Below are 17,351 nucleotides of genomic sequence, written 5' to 3'. Positions count from 1 at the left end.
ATTCCCAGCAGTGGAAATATCCTGATGGGCCTAGAACAGAAGTTTAATTTAGAAGGCTCTATTTTTTTTCAACAACCAGTGAAGGCAGACCTGAGTTTTATTGAGAGTGGATATGAAGCAGTCATTACAAGCTGCTGCTAAATTATGTTTTTTCTTCTGAGTTAAATTTCAATTTTACCAAATGATGATTTTTTTAACAATACTGAAGGATAATATGGTTCTAAGAATTTTGTGCCTTACCTTGGGTTCCACCAAGACCATCCGCATTTTCTGATGTTGGATGTTGGAATCATCTAACATAATGTTCACTTTAACTTTATCAAACATACATAATGTTGTGTCTTCCACAGTAAGTGATGGCACCTGAAATTTCAAATTTTGTATAAATACTACTTGCAACAGCTTATGTTTTTGTACAAAGCAGTACCTTTGTATCAAAATAGCACTGCTACATGTAAATAAACCAAAAATTACTATAGTGAATATTCAGTGTTGTAGTATGTGATAAATGCATTTTCTGCAGTAATCACATAACTAGATGTTAGCACTATCTATTACAGAAAGAAATTCCTGTCAGAACCTACTCATTTAGACTTACAAAGACTATAGTGGCATTCATTACTACTAGAGATTAATGAACTTGTATTTAGAAAAGTCTCTCTTACCCTTCTATATCCAACTAGAATAGAATTTAGTCATTCTGCTTGCTTACCAAATCAAAAAATAAAGGTGTTTAAGAGCAAACCTTAAGAATAATAGTAAGAACATACCTCACTTTTGTACTCCAGTTTTGGTGTTGGTTTATCTTTTTCTTCAAAGAAGACTGTTCCTTCTAACCCATACTTGGGAATCAGAACAACTATTGCATTTTTTCTTACAAATAATATATATGCATCTTCATTTACTACTCCCTTGGTTTTGAAGAACAGCTGTAACAAAAACAGAACACACAAATTAAAAAAAGCACTAGAACATTCTCTTCTGAATCACAAATATACTATCTCAGAAAAACAAAACGTTCAAGTACACAGCTATACTTAGTGATAATTACACAGCATATCCTGACAGCAGATTTTAAAAAATCTTATAAACAATTTATAACATTACTGTAGGATTAAGCATTCATATTTATAAAAGCACAAAACTAAAAGAATCCCCAAGATGCCATTCTGAATTTTTCAGAATAAGCAAAATAATGTTTTAAGCTTTTTGTTAGAAGCATCCCTCAGCCTTTATCATTTCTGCACTCTGGTTTTGCTCTGGCAGTGTTCATAGTTAAACATAACATCTCAGAACTACTTACCTGTGTATGGAATGCCACAGAGGCTCTTTGTGCATATTGTGCCATTTTATGTCGGTAATTGAGATTTTTACACATCTCTGCCAGTTTGTGTTTATCTGTGAGGTCTGGGTAAGTAGTGTCTGCTCCTATGGCCACGGCCAAAAGCCGATGGACTATGATATCAGCATACCTGCAAAGATGAGGTTAAAATCATCAGTGACCTAGTAAGACGTAGTTTTTCAAACTTAATAAAAAGGTTTCTGAACATATGTTTGTTTTTGTGAATCTTACAGATTTAAGTTTTTGGAATAATGACGATGTTCTATCAACTCCCTCTATTCAGCATCCATCTCTTTCCTGACCAAAGATGTACTGCAAAGCCAGAATACTGTTTGCTAAGATCAATTCTTCATTGTGCCAGAAAAATGAATAAAGTTGAGTTTTTGGACTGAAGAATGATCTTTCGCCATGGCAAATTACGACAATCCTTCTTCCCTTTCCCCTTTAAATTAGACAAATTTTGTGTAGAATAGTATCTCAATGCCACAGATCTGCAAAGCATAACCACATTTGAATTTCTTGTTACGTAACTTATTAGAATTTCAGCGAGGAACGTTTTAATACATCTGGTACTTCAGTGAGAAACTTTTTAATACATCTGGTAAGAACTAAAATTTACCATTTGGACTCCTAGAAGTTCTACAAATTATCCATAGAAATGCATATGAATTTTAATCCGCATCCAAGAGATTGGATTGGATTTCACTTGAAATGTTTCTCAGGAGCACAGTAACATTTTTTTTTCTTCAAAACTCAGTGACTTCTTGGTCAGATGAAAAAACTAATGTACTTTTCCAAGAAGTACGATTTCACTGCATGGAACAGCTACCAATAGCAATACCAATAGCAAGTCCCCAGTTACCAGTGTTTTCATAAGGAAAATTCAGCCTCCTCAAAATTTAAACAGTTTCAATCTCAAAAATGACTGAGGAAACTCTGTCTCAGTCTCTGGCTACGATTACTGCTGACTGACCCCAAAGTGCATTTCTATGCCAGACATATGCATTAGAGATATATTTCTATTGTATTTTTTTAATGTTACTAAGCCCTAGGAGCTGTGGACAGTAAACCTGGGAGTGTACATAAAGATGGATTGCCACATAAGCCACTGCTGTTTCAACTGAAATCTAATGCTGAACAGAAACTTTTTTTTTTAAATGGACAACATAATCATTTTTTCACAAATAAATCACTTTTTTCCTCTCTGAAACTTTTGTAAAATACAAGTACCTTCTAATAGGTGAGGTAAAGTGAGTGTAAATAGGTGAGGCTAAACCATAATGATGAAAATCATTATCCATTCCTGAGCAGAAATAAACAGCTTGCATCATGCAGCGAGTGGTCAAAATTCGCAGCAGTGTATTTAAGTAGGGGAATGTAGGAGATTCAGCTTTGTCTAATGATTCAGCTAAAGCTTTTGCTGAATCTGTCTTAATTTCCAAATTCTGAAACAAGAGAAGAAAAGAAACAAAAAAGGTCAAGTATTACTAGCAAATATTAAGAATATAAACAGAAATGTAACAGCTATATCTAGGATAATCGTAGCAACTGTCACATGTATAACAGCTATAACATGATGGAATGTTACTACTACAAAAGCAAACAAACAAAATCCATCCATGCACAGGTCCTTCCCTCATTATTACTAGTGTGCTATGCAAAATCAAAATGCTGAGTCAGCCTAGAATTCAGAAAAGACACCCATTCTGAACTAAGAAATACTTTATGCCAATATTAACGAGGCTTTATTTCCTTTGGTTTTATTCTTTTATCCCTTTATTACATCAGAAAGAATGTAAAAAAAACCCTCATGTATTTATGCCACTCAAAGATTCTCATCCAAGCACAAGGTAAAACTTTATGGTTATTTCTTCTGCAAAATTATTATAATGTATACTTGGAAAAGTAAAATGTAAAACTAGTACAGTGTATAACATTTTTTCCCTGTTTGTCAGTGCTCTCTGAAAATTCAGGTAGTATGAAAATACATAATGCATTTTTAACTTCCAGAAACACAAGGTAAATATCATCACATGATAAGCTGAATGCTCTTTCCATCACATACAGCACTGACAATAAAGTAGGATCCAGAGATCAAATTATGCCTGCATTATGGTAAGATAATTGCATTTTTATTAAAAAAGTATAAACAAAACATATTAATACCTAATTGTGATGGTTGTGTCAAAAGCAGTAAAAAAGCCACTTTGGTTTATTTAAATGAATGTTCACCTATGCACAGAAATTTAGCTTTCCAAATAAAACAGTACTTTAAAAATAATTTTCAGAACACAAATTGAATAATTATCATTATTCCAGTTTTACAGCAGTGGAAAATTAAATGTTTTAGTTTTAGACTTGTCTATTTATGTTACACTGAGAGAATCTGGAAGTTCCACTCTTGACCTTAAGGAAAAAAAACAGAAGGGGGAGAAGAGCTGAAGGGAATGGAAATGTGAATGTACACCATAGTAACTACAAAATTAGAAGTTTAGCTCAAATAAGATTCCTGAAACTGGAAAAGAAACTTTTTCTCTTCAGGCTCCTTAATTAAATTAGACTTGTTTCAGGCTAAATAAACCTCTAGCTGATCTATGGAGAAGACGGAAACTATAAAAACATTTTCCTGACTTTAAGAGAAACATGTTAATTTATGTGACTGGTCAATTTTTAAGTATATCAATAATGTATGTGATCCAAAGCCAAAAACTATCTCAAAAATCACGTATGACTTTGTGAAGAGAAACAGTCAGCTCACAAGTGATACAATGTAAGACTTAAGAGAGTGGTATGTTTTCTTTACCTAAAAAAGGTTTTAAAAAGCACACCTTCCTTTCACCTAGAGGTACAACTATCCTGCTACAAATACCAGGGATTTCAAAGTGTAGCTGATACACTTTTAAAATACTGCTTTCCAGCCCTTACTCCTGGAAAAGTGGCCAACCAGAAAGAAAATACATCTTTTCATAATTAATTCACTTAATTATCATGGTAAAAACTTGCCTTGGACTTTGCAGCCTTTACAAGGATGTCATAATTTGATGGGGGAGGAGCAGGATGTTTCCGGAGCAAAGCAAACTCTGGGAACTCATCATAAATTTTTTGTGCTACAGAAATATTGGCAAGCAGCATGAACTCTTCAACCATGGAATTAGTCTCTCTATCAAGATAAATATTTTATATTGTTAGAAAAGCATTAGACATTTACTTTGAGTGCCTAATGAAGAAACATTCCACCATCCTAACAATGTTATGTAATATTAACTAGTAGTTTTGAATATTTATACAAGTAGGCAAGCAATTTTAGGACTAAAAAAAATGCTTATTAAGCTCCAAATACTGAGTCAAAAGAAAAATAAAACTGAAATATTCTAAACATTAAAATCAAGGAAAATGCTCATTAAAATGCCTGAAAAAACCAACATATAAACCTCTTGACTTCTTCCTACAAAGTTCACATATGCAGCATAGCGTTGAAGACTTGCTAAATAAATACTACAGTAAAATAGAGGAATTCTCTTTCTGACAATCAGCCTGACCAAAGAAGTTGTGGATGCTCTATCACTGGAAGCATTCAAGCACAGGCTGGGTGGGGCTTTAAGCAACGTGGTCTAGTGGGAAGTGTCTGGGCCCATGGCAGGGGGATTAAAACTAGGTAGGCTTCCAAGGTTACTTCCACGTCAAACCATCCTCTAATTCTTTGACGGTCCTGCACTATTACAGGAATTTTGTAAACTATTAAATGTTGCTACTTAAACACACCTTTAATTCCATCCCTACCCTGAATTAACTAACAAATAAAATGCATACTTAAGCTCCTTAGTCTGCAGATCGATAGGATCGTGAGTTTCACTGTCCATGTGGAAACGAACTTCTGGTGACGCAAGTGTCAAGGCTCTGCAACATAGTTAAGTGGTATTAAAAAATAACAGTAAAGCAGACAGAGCAGCTGAGCTGCAAGCCTGTAATATCATCTGGGGTTACCATGACACTGTAATTTAAAATTAGCAGAAATTAAAAATAAAAATGTGTAATGTTCAAATTTACTGGAAATGTCAAGCAAATATACACCATAGAAGCTCCTAAAATTTCAAATGCCACTTCTCTGGTTGTGCTTTGATGACTCTGTGAGATCCATATTGATTGATCTTGAAGAAAAAGTTAATATCCCAAGTTTATATATTTTGGGAAATTACGATAAGCATTCTTATGCAAATTAAAATGGCAAAATACTTCTCTTTCACAAGACTTTCACTAGAAAAATGGACACAGAACCATGATATATTTTGACAGCAAAAACAGTCAGAAAAAAAGGTGGGGGAAAAGCTAACAGGTACACTGCATGGCTTACCCATTATCAATTCTTTTCTTCTTCAGAATTTTTGCTAATTTGTTTAGTCCACGTAGGCTGGTAGTAATATCATCATTCATAGTTGATGAATCAATTCTCATCTGTGCTTCAGCATATGTAAGAGAAGCCTTGCAGAGGTTAAAAAAAACAGATATCATGATACATAATTGAACACTAAAATAAAATATAGTTCTTTCTGTCTTGCAGAACGTGTAGCTTGCTGTTGTAACTTGGTTCACAATAATACAAAATTTTACATTCAATACCTAAATGCCTATTATTCACAAAGAATAATGGACAAATGAGAACAGATCAATGTAAGAAATTAAGATATACCAGGCAATTACAGTGGGTTTTTTTTTTTTTGCTCATCACGTGTTTTATACATTGGAAGTCTAATTTTCAGGAATGTATTGAACATCCACAGAATCCACTGAATTTAACTGATTAGCTGGTATGTACCAGCCATGTCCTATATGCATCATACACACAGTAACTGCACACATAAACAATGCAGCCTTAAAAGATGAGAACACTGAAGAATCAAACATTTTCTTTATTTTTAGTATTTCAGCACTATCTTCTAATTCTAATAAAATATAAATAATTAATCAGAAAGCAAGTTTTATTATCAAGTTTGTTGATCATTGTTTTTATAATACAGTGTACATATTTTCATTTCAGAAATATAATAATATTTACATGACTTACCCTGGAATTAATAACACTCTTTGTAAATCTGGTTTTTAGAATTTCAGCCTTATGGTTCATTTCCCATATGCATGAAAATGCAAGCCTGTGAGAGAGAAAGAGGGGACAATCGGTTAAAATCCCTACATAAACCACAGTAGTTTCTTGCCAGGATCAAAGTGTGGGTCATATACATATACCTGTCCACATTAGATCTCAGAGAGCATAAGTTGGAACTAAGTAGCTCTGGAACCATATCAATCCTCTGCAAAGTAAAGAATAAAATAAGCTAGTATTTTAACTTCCTGAATAAAAGCTTCCTAAAATAAAAGCTTGGAGATTTCTTTCTTTTTTGGCAAAAAAAAAAAAAAAAAAAGTCACGTTAAGAAAATTAATTCCAGGATTAATTTTAGTTACCATCTTTTTAGTACCGGTGATTTCTGAAAAGAAATCATGGTCTGGAAGAAATAACCAGGACTAAATCTGTAGCATTAATGAATGCAAATCACAGGACCCTTCAGAGATTTAGCAATCACAAAAACCACAAAAACCAATGGAAAAGGCAAAACTGGGCCACTTCTTCAATTCAGATTGAAATTAAAACAGTATTTCATTTTAAGAACCACATGCTAATAATGCTTCAAAACCAGCTGAATGGGATATTGTCCAGATAGTGGTTTTTAACAGATAAACCAGATAATAATATTGTCTTCAGAAAAAACTAGTCTAGTTTTTTTTTCCTCCTTAGTTCAGAGAGAATATCTCCACTCCCAAGAATTAAAAGAGGAAAGCAATGAATATCCAACCACTTAATCACACAAGAAGCTATAGAAAATAATTACTTTTTCACACAGGTACACTGTTGTTCCTCTTTTTACTGACTCCTCATCCAAAGCATTTCCCGGACGAATAAAATGACTGACATCTGCAATATGTACACCAACCTAAAAACAAGCATCATGTTATGCACCTCATGAAAGAGAAACAGTTTTCAGAGTGAAAGAAACTTTCCCACATTTTTACAAACTGATTTAACCATTCCCAGTTCCTTTCAGCAGCTCCCATATTTCACAATAAGATCAGTTTAAACCTATCACACTGATATTTAAAAAGTGAACAGTTGCAGCAATTATTCAAAAAAAGGGCATTTATACACTTAGGGGAAAGTTATATTCATGACCAATGCAGATTTTCTTTGAGGGCCCAATTAACCTCTTTCATGTTCTTCAAGACTCACTGCAAACTTCTCTTTGCTTTTCTGTTTGCTGGACTTTCTAGTCTGGCACACCCTACTATTACAATTCCAATTTAATTTCTAAAGAAGACAATCTGACTGAATCAGATATAAGGCAGTAGAGAGCAGGTGTTAAGCCTGTAGCTTTTTACTGCCTTTTTAAAAATAAAATAGTAACTCCATAGGCATTACAGCAGTAGCTTACTTTTTTCTATTTTCATAGTTCCTTATCCTAGCTGTAAATATCCTTGTTTATACTACTTAGCTAAAGCAGTAAATAAATTTTATGTTAAATTCTCATGCCAAATAAGGATAAAGCAGGGTGAATTTAGAAGACACTAAATTCCCACTTTTAACACTGCTCTGATGCAAATCTACTCCCTTTTTTATTACCATCTTGCAGCTGTGCAAACAAACATCATTAATTTATTTGTAACAGATCTGGAACTTTGCACATGTATTTGTAAAATAAAGGAAGAAGTAAGTAAATAAATTATTAAATTGATACAATACCTCTAGATTGCCATTTCCTATTTCTCTGCAATGCAATGCATCATCAATATCTGTACAACCAGGAGGATCAACACTACAAACATTCAGATGCCTTAAGTCCTCCCTGTGTTTCATATCCTGAAATTTAAAAGAACCAAGAAATTGTTTTCAAGAATACCTTCCTTTTCCAAGTAAAAATGATCATTTGAAAAAGGCACATTACATAAGATTTTCCCCAGCAACCAGGTATTTTCAGAATGTTTATTTTGTTTTGGGCAGTGCAGAAACTACAACGATAGAAAAAAACAACACAGAAGATTAAATACTTTTTTTTTGTTTGTTTTGTAGAAATGAGGAAGAGAGTCAGAACACAACCATAGTTTCATCACAATCTTAGAATTAGCACAATGAGGAATTGAGATTTTTTCAAGTAAAATTTTGACTGATGGCCAACTGAATGACTTGTCTTGGATACGACTGCTCTGAAGTCTACCTTTCTAAGGCTTAGACGTCTAGATAATTGAAAGGAACTGCACACTTTTTAAGTATCTATCCTTGCAAAATAGCTATCTCTCTCCTTTGCAAAAAAACTTTTATCTTTATATTCTTTAACAAAACCTGCAGTATCATCTTTACCTTACAATATTTATCCCCAACGAATGCAGTTTTAGCCAAAAATGCAAAAACTTGAAGAGGTCTTGTTTCCATGGGAAATACAGCTGAAAGTTCCCACTAAGACAGAACAGTCCTGGACAACATTTCTCATCTATTTCTGGTGCATTGGGATATTCTAGAATGTCAGAGTTTGCATTGAAGGGGAAGGCACAGTAATTACTACAATAATTTACAAATCATTACCTCTTCTGTAATGCTCCATGGCATTTTCGGTAGGAAACTAAGGACAGCCTGAGAAAAAGCCTGGTGAGGAACATCATGTTCAAGCAGAAGAACTTCTGTCTCTGTCTCTTTATCTCCAGCGCTTCCCAAATTCTTTACAAAATGACCCTGAGGAATAATACAGGTACATACACACACACACACATATCAAGCATTACCATTTGTCCAAAAGTAAGTATTTAAGAACATTAACCCTTAGGTATTCTTGTATTAAACTACACAGTAGAAGCAATCTTTTTAAATTTGGTTAACTTTCTCATCTTTAAGAGAAATTTAATTTTAAACATTTATTTGATGCAATAAGTCTGAACCAAGTCCATCCAGACTATTTTCTTAGAATGGGTCTAAATTCTTCACAATTAAGACTCGAAAACTTAAAAATGTGGTATCATTTTCGGAGGAAGGAAAACCACTGCTGCAAAAGCAGAACTAATTCACTCTCATTTCTCTATGGGTTTGCCTCGTGCCATGTATCTCACACTCTAGTACCACTTCAACTCTGCCTTCTTCCTCACTTCTCTGCAGCAATGCTCTCTTTGTCTTAATGCTTTTTCCATATATTCCATGTTCCCTTCATTTCCCTAAACTAGTGGGAGACACCTGTGCTCTGCTTCAATACAAGATGTGCATTCCCACAGGAGCCACTGAAACACTTCAAAACCTAGCTAGCATTCAATACAAATGGCAGGCTGTGTCCTCAGTTTCTCATACAGCCTCTGTTTTTATACTGAACTTTTAACTACTTTTACCCTACTGCCAGTTTGAATGCATTGGGTGCATTTCTCAAATTTCTGCTAGAACAGTGATTGTTATGTCTGAATGAGCAAAATCAGAGCGAAAAATTTGCACTTCTAAGAACCCAGACTAACGTCCCTGGTTAATCTATACAAAGCACCTTAAGTAGCATATATATGTTCACTGCAGAACTGGATGAGTAAGCTTTTTAAGTATGATAACCCCGTAGCTGATTGTAAGAGCAAATTGTATCATTTAGGGACTTCCTTAATTTGCACCATTAAATGGCACCTCATCAAACGTAAACCTCATCTCAACACTGGTTGCAGTTACCCAGTGTTGCAGATTAATATTTTACCTAAGAAACAGAAAAAATCAGGTAGTTAAAAGTTCAGAAGAAAATGCCTAAACTTACATTAGGATACCTGGAATTCCTGGGCCAACCGTCAATAGCAACAATTATTCTTTGCCCTTCCAATGCATCTGCTTGTCTGGTTTCTATTCGAATGCGAGGAATTCTGCGATCAGCTGGTGTAAACAAATGGCGTCTTGCCTATGAACAACCAGAAAAAGGAACAATTCATTTCCAAATAAAGAAGAAAAAACAACCCTTTATTTAGAGTAAGTGGATTATTTCCTCACCTCTTTGATCTGTGACTTGGAAAGCATCCCACAATACGGCCGCCAATTTCGTTTTATAATGCCCACTACTCTTCCTGTAGGCCTCAGCATGTCCTTGTTAATGGAAGTCTTCAGCTGGTAGAACAAAGGTTAAAAATACAAACTCAAACATGAGTTTGAACTCAAGTTAGAGGTTAGAGTACAGTAGATTACTTAAAACTTAGTAGCAACATTTTGTAACTCATCATAAGGACATAAATTCTATTATGACTTTATAAATAGAAATTCCCGTGCCTCCCTGCATGACTTTTAATATTTTCAGTATGTGACACAACTGAAATCACATCAGTATGTCATGTGACTTAGCAGAGAAAAAACTTAAGAGTGAGAGAAGACAGTGTTCTGCAGCCTTTTTCCGGTGTTCTTCATTTTTCTGAAAGGATGGATGTCCCTTAAGAAAGCCCAAACAAATAATATTTTCCATGTTAATTTATAGTCTATTATTTCAATTTTTTTGAGTCCTTTTACACTGCCTGAAAATTCTCCAGTAATTCTCCACATAATTATTAAAAAACATTCCTATGAAATTCAGTAGAAAGATAGTAAATGGATTTTTAAAGAAATTATTTTCTTTTACAGGTCATACATGCATGTGCAGGCATGCACATTATGTGGAATTACTGCAAGACCCAAAAATATTTTACAATAGGTTCACAATATATGTATTGCCTATAAAAAGTGGCTGTCAGCAGGATACAATACCTACTCCAACAAATCCTAATCTGCATAACAGTAAATACAGATTTACATTATTACATGACTACCCTCAGTAACTCTTGGATTCATTACACTTAATAAAGTAATGTGGGCATTTCTAGTAGAGACTAATTAAAAATGATCCATTTTATCCACCATCATGTATTTAACACAATAGTACAACTCCAATTAAGTTTTATGATTTCCATATTCACATTTTATAAGGACAGTATATAAATCTAAAGCTTGACACAGGGTACCACAGATTTCATCTCTTTTGAAACACCACAGTTAAGAAAGACTATTTCCTTCATACAATGTTTTCTTTTTCCTCTTCATTTTCGATGTTCTCTTCATTCTGGCCGTCATCTTGCAAGACTACTGATGACGGTGCCACCCATTCATCTTTTGCCAACAGCTCCACAGCTACAACATCTTCATGAATTGCTCGGTTTAAATGTTTCAGGCCCTGTACAATTATCTGGATTTTTTTAGAAAACAAAATGGAAATGCAGATATTAATTATGATGAAAACAGAAGACCCAAATCTAGAGCAGTGTAACAGAAGAGTAAAAATGTTTGACAGGCTTTACATTTCAAAGAACATTGTAAAGTATAGTTGTGATGCACTTTTTCCCTCTGCCAAGGTTTCTTACAGTACAGATGATCTTATTCCAATTGCTCTTATAATAAATATGTTTTCCCTGGTTTTTTTTTGTTTTTTTTTTTTTAATTAAGTCAGACAATTCTATTTTTGCAGGATAGGGGATTCCACATACTACTGAGAAAGAGGAATAGAAGAGAGATAAGAGAAGTACATCCAGCTGCCACTGCTTGGAAACAGTGTTTGTACAATTGCACCAACTGAGAATCCAGCAGGCAGATAGATGGATCAACTGCTGGGTGGGAAACAGCTCATCTACCCCTCACCAGGCAGGAAAACAGCAGGGGGAAACAAAGCAGGAGACCACTACAAGGGCTCATGACTGATTTTTTCCCTGAAAATCCTCCCATACATTTGTTCCTTTGTCTTTCACCATGTAGCTCAAACTGATTTTAAAAACTGTTAAGAATTTAGTTCAAAAACTATTAACAATGAAGATTAATCTATATTTTACCAATTACTTTATCAAACTGTAATTTAAATACATTATTCTTTTTCCAAAAAGAGCACAGTCAGCATTTTCAACAGTCTCTATCCATACAAATAGAATATGAAAACATCAGCAAGAACATCAGAAAAAAAACCCGGAAGAGTAAAATATTACTAATATGCTCCATTTTAACATATGTCACCATGAAATAATTAAATTTTAAGTCATTCCTAAGGCTCGTTGAAATTTACTGCATGGAGGTAAAATAAAAACTCACCTCTTTGTTTTCTTCAGCATCTCCATGAACCCAAACTGTAGCTTCAAGATAATTCTCTCTGTTTGCCCTGTAAGTTCCTTGGAGGTAAATACCAGATTTTATTCCTTGCTGCAATTTGCTAAGAGGAATATGTTCTGGGAATATTATTTTCCCACCTTCTATTTCTTTCTTTAGAAAAAAATAAAAACAGGAGAGGATATTTTCAGTATTTTATATTCATGTTAATTTCAAAACCAAGCTGTGGAACATGACAGACTCAAGCTAACAAACTCCCTAATTGTAACTGTGTGTAGGTATGAATATGCAGAACAATAAAAAACTATTATTAAGCAGTGCTTTTTCTAATGAAGCATCAAAAGCATTAAAATGTGGCAATTCTAGGAACTTTTCTTGTTTTCCTGCAGTTACTTTAAAACATAGTGCACAATTTACGTTGATTGGATACATTGACTAAACAGATACTTATCCAAGAAAACATTAGTATAGTAAAGAGTGTGGCACATAGTGTATGTACTGTAAGCCATAGGAAACATGAAAATACATTACTGTGACCATAGTTTGGAGCAGTCAGACAATTACTTACACCTGAATAATCTATAGTTAACTGCTGAGAATACCTGAGCCCTCTTTTTTTCCACTCTTGCATAGAGCTCTATCCTGTCAAAACTAACTCTGATGAAATTAACTTTCCTATTTTTGTGGTCAGTGTACAGCTATATCAGTTGTATGTGAAATATAATTCTTGATTCTGATAAACACAAAGCACAAGGAAGTACAAGAGGATGTAGCTCATATCTGAGCTGCAGCCTGCATTTGTATCAACTTAACTAATAATCAAATGAAAATGCTTTAACAAAGATTTTCCAGCAGACACAAAATGAAGATCTAAATGGTTTGCAATATATTTTGTTTTAATTTTGTTGTTTGTTATTATTGTCATCTTCAAAATAATTATCTAAAGCAACCGTCATTTTACAAGATACATACTAACAGGCATATAAGCAGAACTGAAAATGGCTGCAATATTTCCTTTTTACTTTTCAGTTGTCAAAAAGTTAAATTGCCAGAATGGTAATAAAGTCCAAACTCCTTGTATTCTAAACTGATGCCAGTACCTGACATACAGTATGCAATATTATACTACAACCCATTTGTGATCAATTTGTTTTATAAAAAGAAAATAAAAACATACCCCTTCATCAGATACACAAGCAAGACGGTCTACAAGCTCAGGATTAGCTGTCAAGCTTTTTATATACTCCTCACCTACAAAAGCACACACGTAAATGTGTGAGAGATGCATGGGATTTAGGTATCAAGTGACTGCTCAGTTGATTTGAGCAATAAATTACACATACATAATACTTCACTTACATGTATAAGCAGTTATTCCTTCCTCCAAAGCTTTCTCTTTATTAATTCTGTCATTTGTTAAAAAGATAACTTGAATCTTCTCCTCATCCTCTATTTTCTTCAAGTGTTCATTGTACCATTTCACTGCTACCCGAATGGCTCTGTCATTGCGGTCATTAGAAGTTTCTCCCCGCTTTTGCTCTATGTACGTGTCTCTACATAAATTTTAAAAACAAAGGGGCGTGTTTGACAAACCGAAGCAAATCCCAGCATCTATCTATACTTAAAATTTTCAGACAAACAGGATCAAGGCTGTTAGGTCAAAAGTATCACTATTGTATCCATTGCTATAAAATGTGTAACACTCATTAGGCCGCTGAAGGGCCAGGAGACATGGGTAAAGGAAAATAAGAAGGAAGTATTAATTTCTCACACAACTTTCTCACAGACAATTAAAGAGATTTGCATTCAAGCTGTTAGAACTATAGATTCAAGATTCCTTGAACTATGATACTGCAGTATTGAAACTAACTGTGAGCACAAATAAAGGCAAATTAATTGCATCTCCATTTCTCAGAGAGTTCTGTTACCAACTTAATGGATTTTTGAATTCTGCTACAGACTAAGCTGACAATATTGATAAAGCATTGGAATATGTTTAAAAGGGACACTAAAATAGAAAATCAGTACCTTATTACTCAAGATAACAGTGCTAATTATTCAATATTCTATCTCTCTTTGCATAACATACATGGATTTATACCAACTATAGACAGAAAACTCCTGGAACATACTTCTCAAAAGGATTCCTTAGAAATATATAGTTCTATGACACCACTGTAATTTTTCTTCCAGTCCACATGTTCTAGTTTTGTCTTCCACTTTCTTTTACTGGATGTCAGCACAACTTTGTTATACCCCATTCCATCCTTACCTGTGGTGCTCATTGGTGAAAGAATAGAAATGTTTCTCTGGGTTTTGAATCAAGTCCCTAATTCGTTTGTACACTGGTGCACTCCGATTCCTGACTTCTTGTAGGACTGTCTGCAGCACAATGACATTCTTAATAACAGGATCTTCAAGGATATCAATCTGAGGAACAAAATGGAAATTAATCAAAATTTTTCTTTAATTCTATCCAATAACAGGACTTGAAATATTTCCTTGGCTAATACATGAAAATCTAACAGGAGTAATGAGTGGGTCTCGTTCTGCCTTTTTCCCCTCACCAGTGGGAAACTGGACAGTGTATTAAGTTGCTTTTGCCTCCTTGTGGGAAAAAAAAAAGTCAAATAGGATTTTCCAGCCTCTGTTATCTGAAGTGAAGATAAAGACTTATTGTGACTTCCAACAAATTTGCCCCCAGTGTGTGCAGGATTCCAGACAAATGTAAGGCCGATTGTACACTACAAATTTTTCTTACATAAAATGGGTTCCTATAAAATTTATCCTTAGTAAACAAAATGCAGCTATGCACAATGTAATGGAAATCTGTAATTTACAGGCTGCCTGCCTCTGTGAGGAATGCAAGCCATAAATGGTACACAACTACTCTTACACAGCTGACGTGCCTATGCATGTGTAGGTTTAAGTTCTCCAGAAACAATCCCACTGTTAAATTGAAATTTTAATTTCCACGGAGTCAAATCAATGGACATTCTGCAAGCTGCTCTTCACTTTTGAAAGATCTTTTTCAAGGAATTTTGTTAAAATTTTCAGCACCTTTCTTTGCCAACTCCTGACATTAAGACAGAAAAATAAATATACACTAGAAATCCATGTAATCTGTCAGGGGAAAAAGATGGGAACATCACTTCCTAACCTTGCGGCAAGAAACTGTGCAAACCCACCTGCAAAATGAGACAGCAGTAAGGCTCTAGAGTGCACAGATAAAAGAATAAAAAGCAATACCAGACCAAGCTCCTGTGAACCTGATGCTTACATGACCTGAAAGATTTAGAGCCATATTCATAGAAGAAATCCAGCATTATTATATGCATAAGCTGAAGCACCAGGCCAAGTCTTACTGTGGCAAAAGTCTTACAGTTTCTAGGCAAAACCTTTCCCTACCCTAACCAAGGCTTCCTAATCCCCACTTCTCCAGTCCACCTTGGCACAACCTGGTACATTCTCAGAGCACACTATGGGACACACATACAAATTTCACCAACAAGACACCAAGAAGTTCACTTGTAAGAGGCTGAAAACATCCCTTGACCTGCTGTTTTGAGATGAAAATCCTTACAACTTTTGGGATCTCTGCTAAAACACACAAGTGTTGTTCCCCTTTCCAGAGTACTCCATGTTAGAATTCCTGAATTAGTTGCAATCTGCAATGTGTGCACAGGGCTGTTCTACCTTCTACACAGGTATTCAAAAACAATTAAAGGAAAAACTTAAACATCAAGCTTGGGAATGCCTGCCAGCCTCAAAGTCCACTTTCTGCCCTGCTCAGCCTCAATCCTCTGCACAGCTATTGATGAGCTGCAGAGTGAAGTTGCTCCCGTGCTTCCACAGCTGCGCATGGAATGACTTCACACCTTCTAATCATTGAAATAAATCAATATCACAGCATAAAGAACCTAAAGCTACACCCTGAAAAGCAGAAAAGGCATTCAGAAAAATTCAGCAACCAGAGAAGATTCAAAAATTCAGTGGCAGTGACGACACGAAGATCCCAATTGCTACCTGACAGTCCACCAACTTTCTCTGCTTGAATTTTCATACTTACACCAGAACACAACGGACTAAATGAATAAATTAATAAATAAATACTGTTCTTTATCTCTCAAATTCAGGCAGAACAATAAAAAACAAAAACACAAAAAACCAAACCAAACAAAACAACAACAAAAAAAGAAAACACAAGACAAGCAAAAAATCACACACACTACCCCCCCCCCCCCAATAAAACTGGGACATAGTCTAAGACCAGGCCAGGTTCGCTGATGCTGCAGCCTTCTCCTCAGGAGCTAGCAGAGAACAACAAGGCCAGACAAAGCAGAAAGAAAGACCCAGACAAGGACCAAGCAGCCACAGGACACACGGGAGGAACCAGGCCCGCAGAGCGCTGCCATACGCGCCCCTCCAGCGCGACGCCGGAACCCACACGGGAACCTGCACCCACAGGGATCAACAAGTACGGGCCGGGAAGGCTGGAGCCTCCGCATGGAGCCCGCCCGGGCCCAGAGGCAGCGGCGGGCGTCCCCCAGCGCTGAGGCCCGCCTTCCTTCCGTGCCTGCCGCGGCGCTCACCTGGTGCAGGAGCAGGTTGGTGTCGGGCAGGAGGAAGTGCGGCCCGGGGCACAGGCTGCTGCCGGGGCCGCCGGGCCGCGCCTCCAGCCCGGGCGCGCTCCCGGCGCCGGGCGCGGCGCGGGGGCAGAGGCGGCACGCGGCGGCGCCGCAGGCGATGTCGTCGCGCAGGTAATGCTCGCGCACCACCTTCACCACCGCGCCCGCCCGCGTGCGCTTCACGAACGTCCGCGAGGTCAGCATGGCGCGCGGGGCCGC

The 17,351-nt window shown here is 35.9% G+C and overlaps 2 protein-coding genes across 4 annotated transcripts in view; one reads left to right on the top strand and one right to left on the bottom strand.

Moving 5' to 3' along the window:
• Positions 1-17,351, bottom strand: part of DIS3 (DIS3 exosome endoribonuclease and 3'-5' exoribonuclease) — a 19,686-nt gene extending 2,335 nt beyond the window's left edge. Inside the window, exons 1-20 of the mRNA XM_021548011.3 lie at positions 17,097-17,351; positions 14,777-14,934; positions 13,864-14,057; positions 13,682-13,755; positions 12,490-12,657; positions 11,435-11,599; positions 10,384-10,497; positions 10,157-10,294; positions 8,968-9,114; positions 8,131-8,247; positions 7,226-7,327; positions 6,584-6,648; positions 6,405-6,489; positions 5,694-5,821; positions 5,153-5,239; positions 4,346-4,502; positions 2,573-2,787; positions 1,304-1,472; positions 771-929; positions 241-363 (exon numbers count right to left, since the gene is read on the bottom strand). Coding sequence (XP_021403686.1) covers positions 241-363; positions 771-929; positions 1,304-1,472; positions 2,573-2,787; positions 4,346-4,502; positions 5,153-5,239; positions 5,694-5,821; positions 6,405-6,489; positions 6,584-6,648; positions 7,226-7,327; positions 8,131-8,247; positions 8,968-9,114; positions 10,157-10,294; positions 10,384-10,497; positions 11,435-11,599; positions 12,490-12,657; positions 13,682-13,755; positions 13,864-14,057; positions 14,777-14,934; positions 17,097-17,336 — 2,805 coding nt within the window. The 5' untranslated portion in view covers positions 17,337-17,351. The remainder of the gene's footprint in view (positions 1-240; positions 364-770; positions 930-1,303; positions 1,473-2,572; positions 2,788-4,345; positions 4,503-5,152; positions 5,240-5,693; positions 5,822-6,404; positions 6,490-6,583; positions 6,649-7,225; positions 7,328-8,130; positions 8,248-8,967; positions 9,115-10,156; positions 10,295-10,383; positions 10,498-11,434; positions 11,600-12,489; positions 12,658-13,681; positions 13,756-13,863; positions 14,058-14,776; positions 14,935-17,096) is intronic.
• PIBF1 (progesterone immunomodulatory binding factor 1) overlaps positions 17,173-17,351 on the top strand; it is a 106,641-nt gene continuing 106,462 nt past the window's right edge. Inside the window, exon 1 of one of the 3 annotated variants that reach the window (XM_021548014.3) lies at positions 17,173-17,264. The gene's annotated coding sequence lies outside the window, so the exon portion shown is untranslated. Of the gene's footprint in view, positions 17,329-17,351 lie in introns of all 3 variants that reach the window. The other 2 variants (XM_085594118.1, XM_085594080.1) reach the window with 2 other exon arrangements.

This window comes from Lonchura striata, chromosome 1 (assembly GCF_050655825.1).
Source record: "Lonchura striata isolate lonStrDom1 chromosome 1, ASM5065582v1, whole genome shotgun sequence".
NCBI classification, from domain to species: Eukaryota; Metazoa; Chordata; class Aves; order Passeriformes; family Estrildidae; genus Lonchura; species Lonchura striata.
The sequence above is the reverse complement of the archived record's forward strand: the minus strand, read 5'-3'. Positions and strand labels throughout refer to the sequence as shown.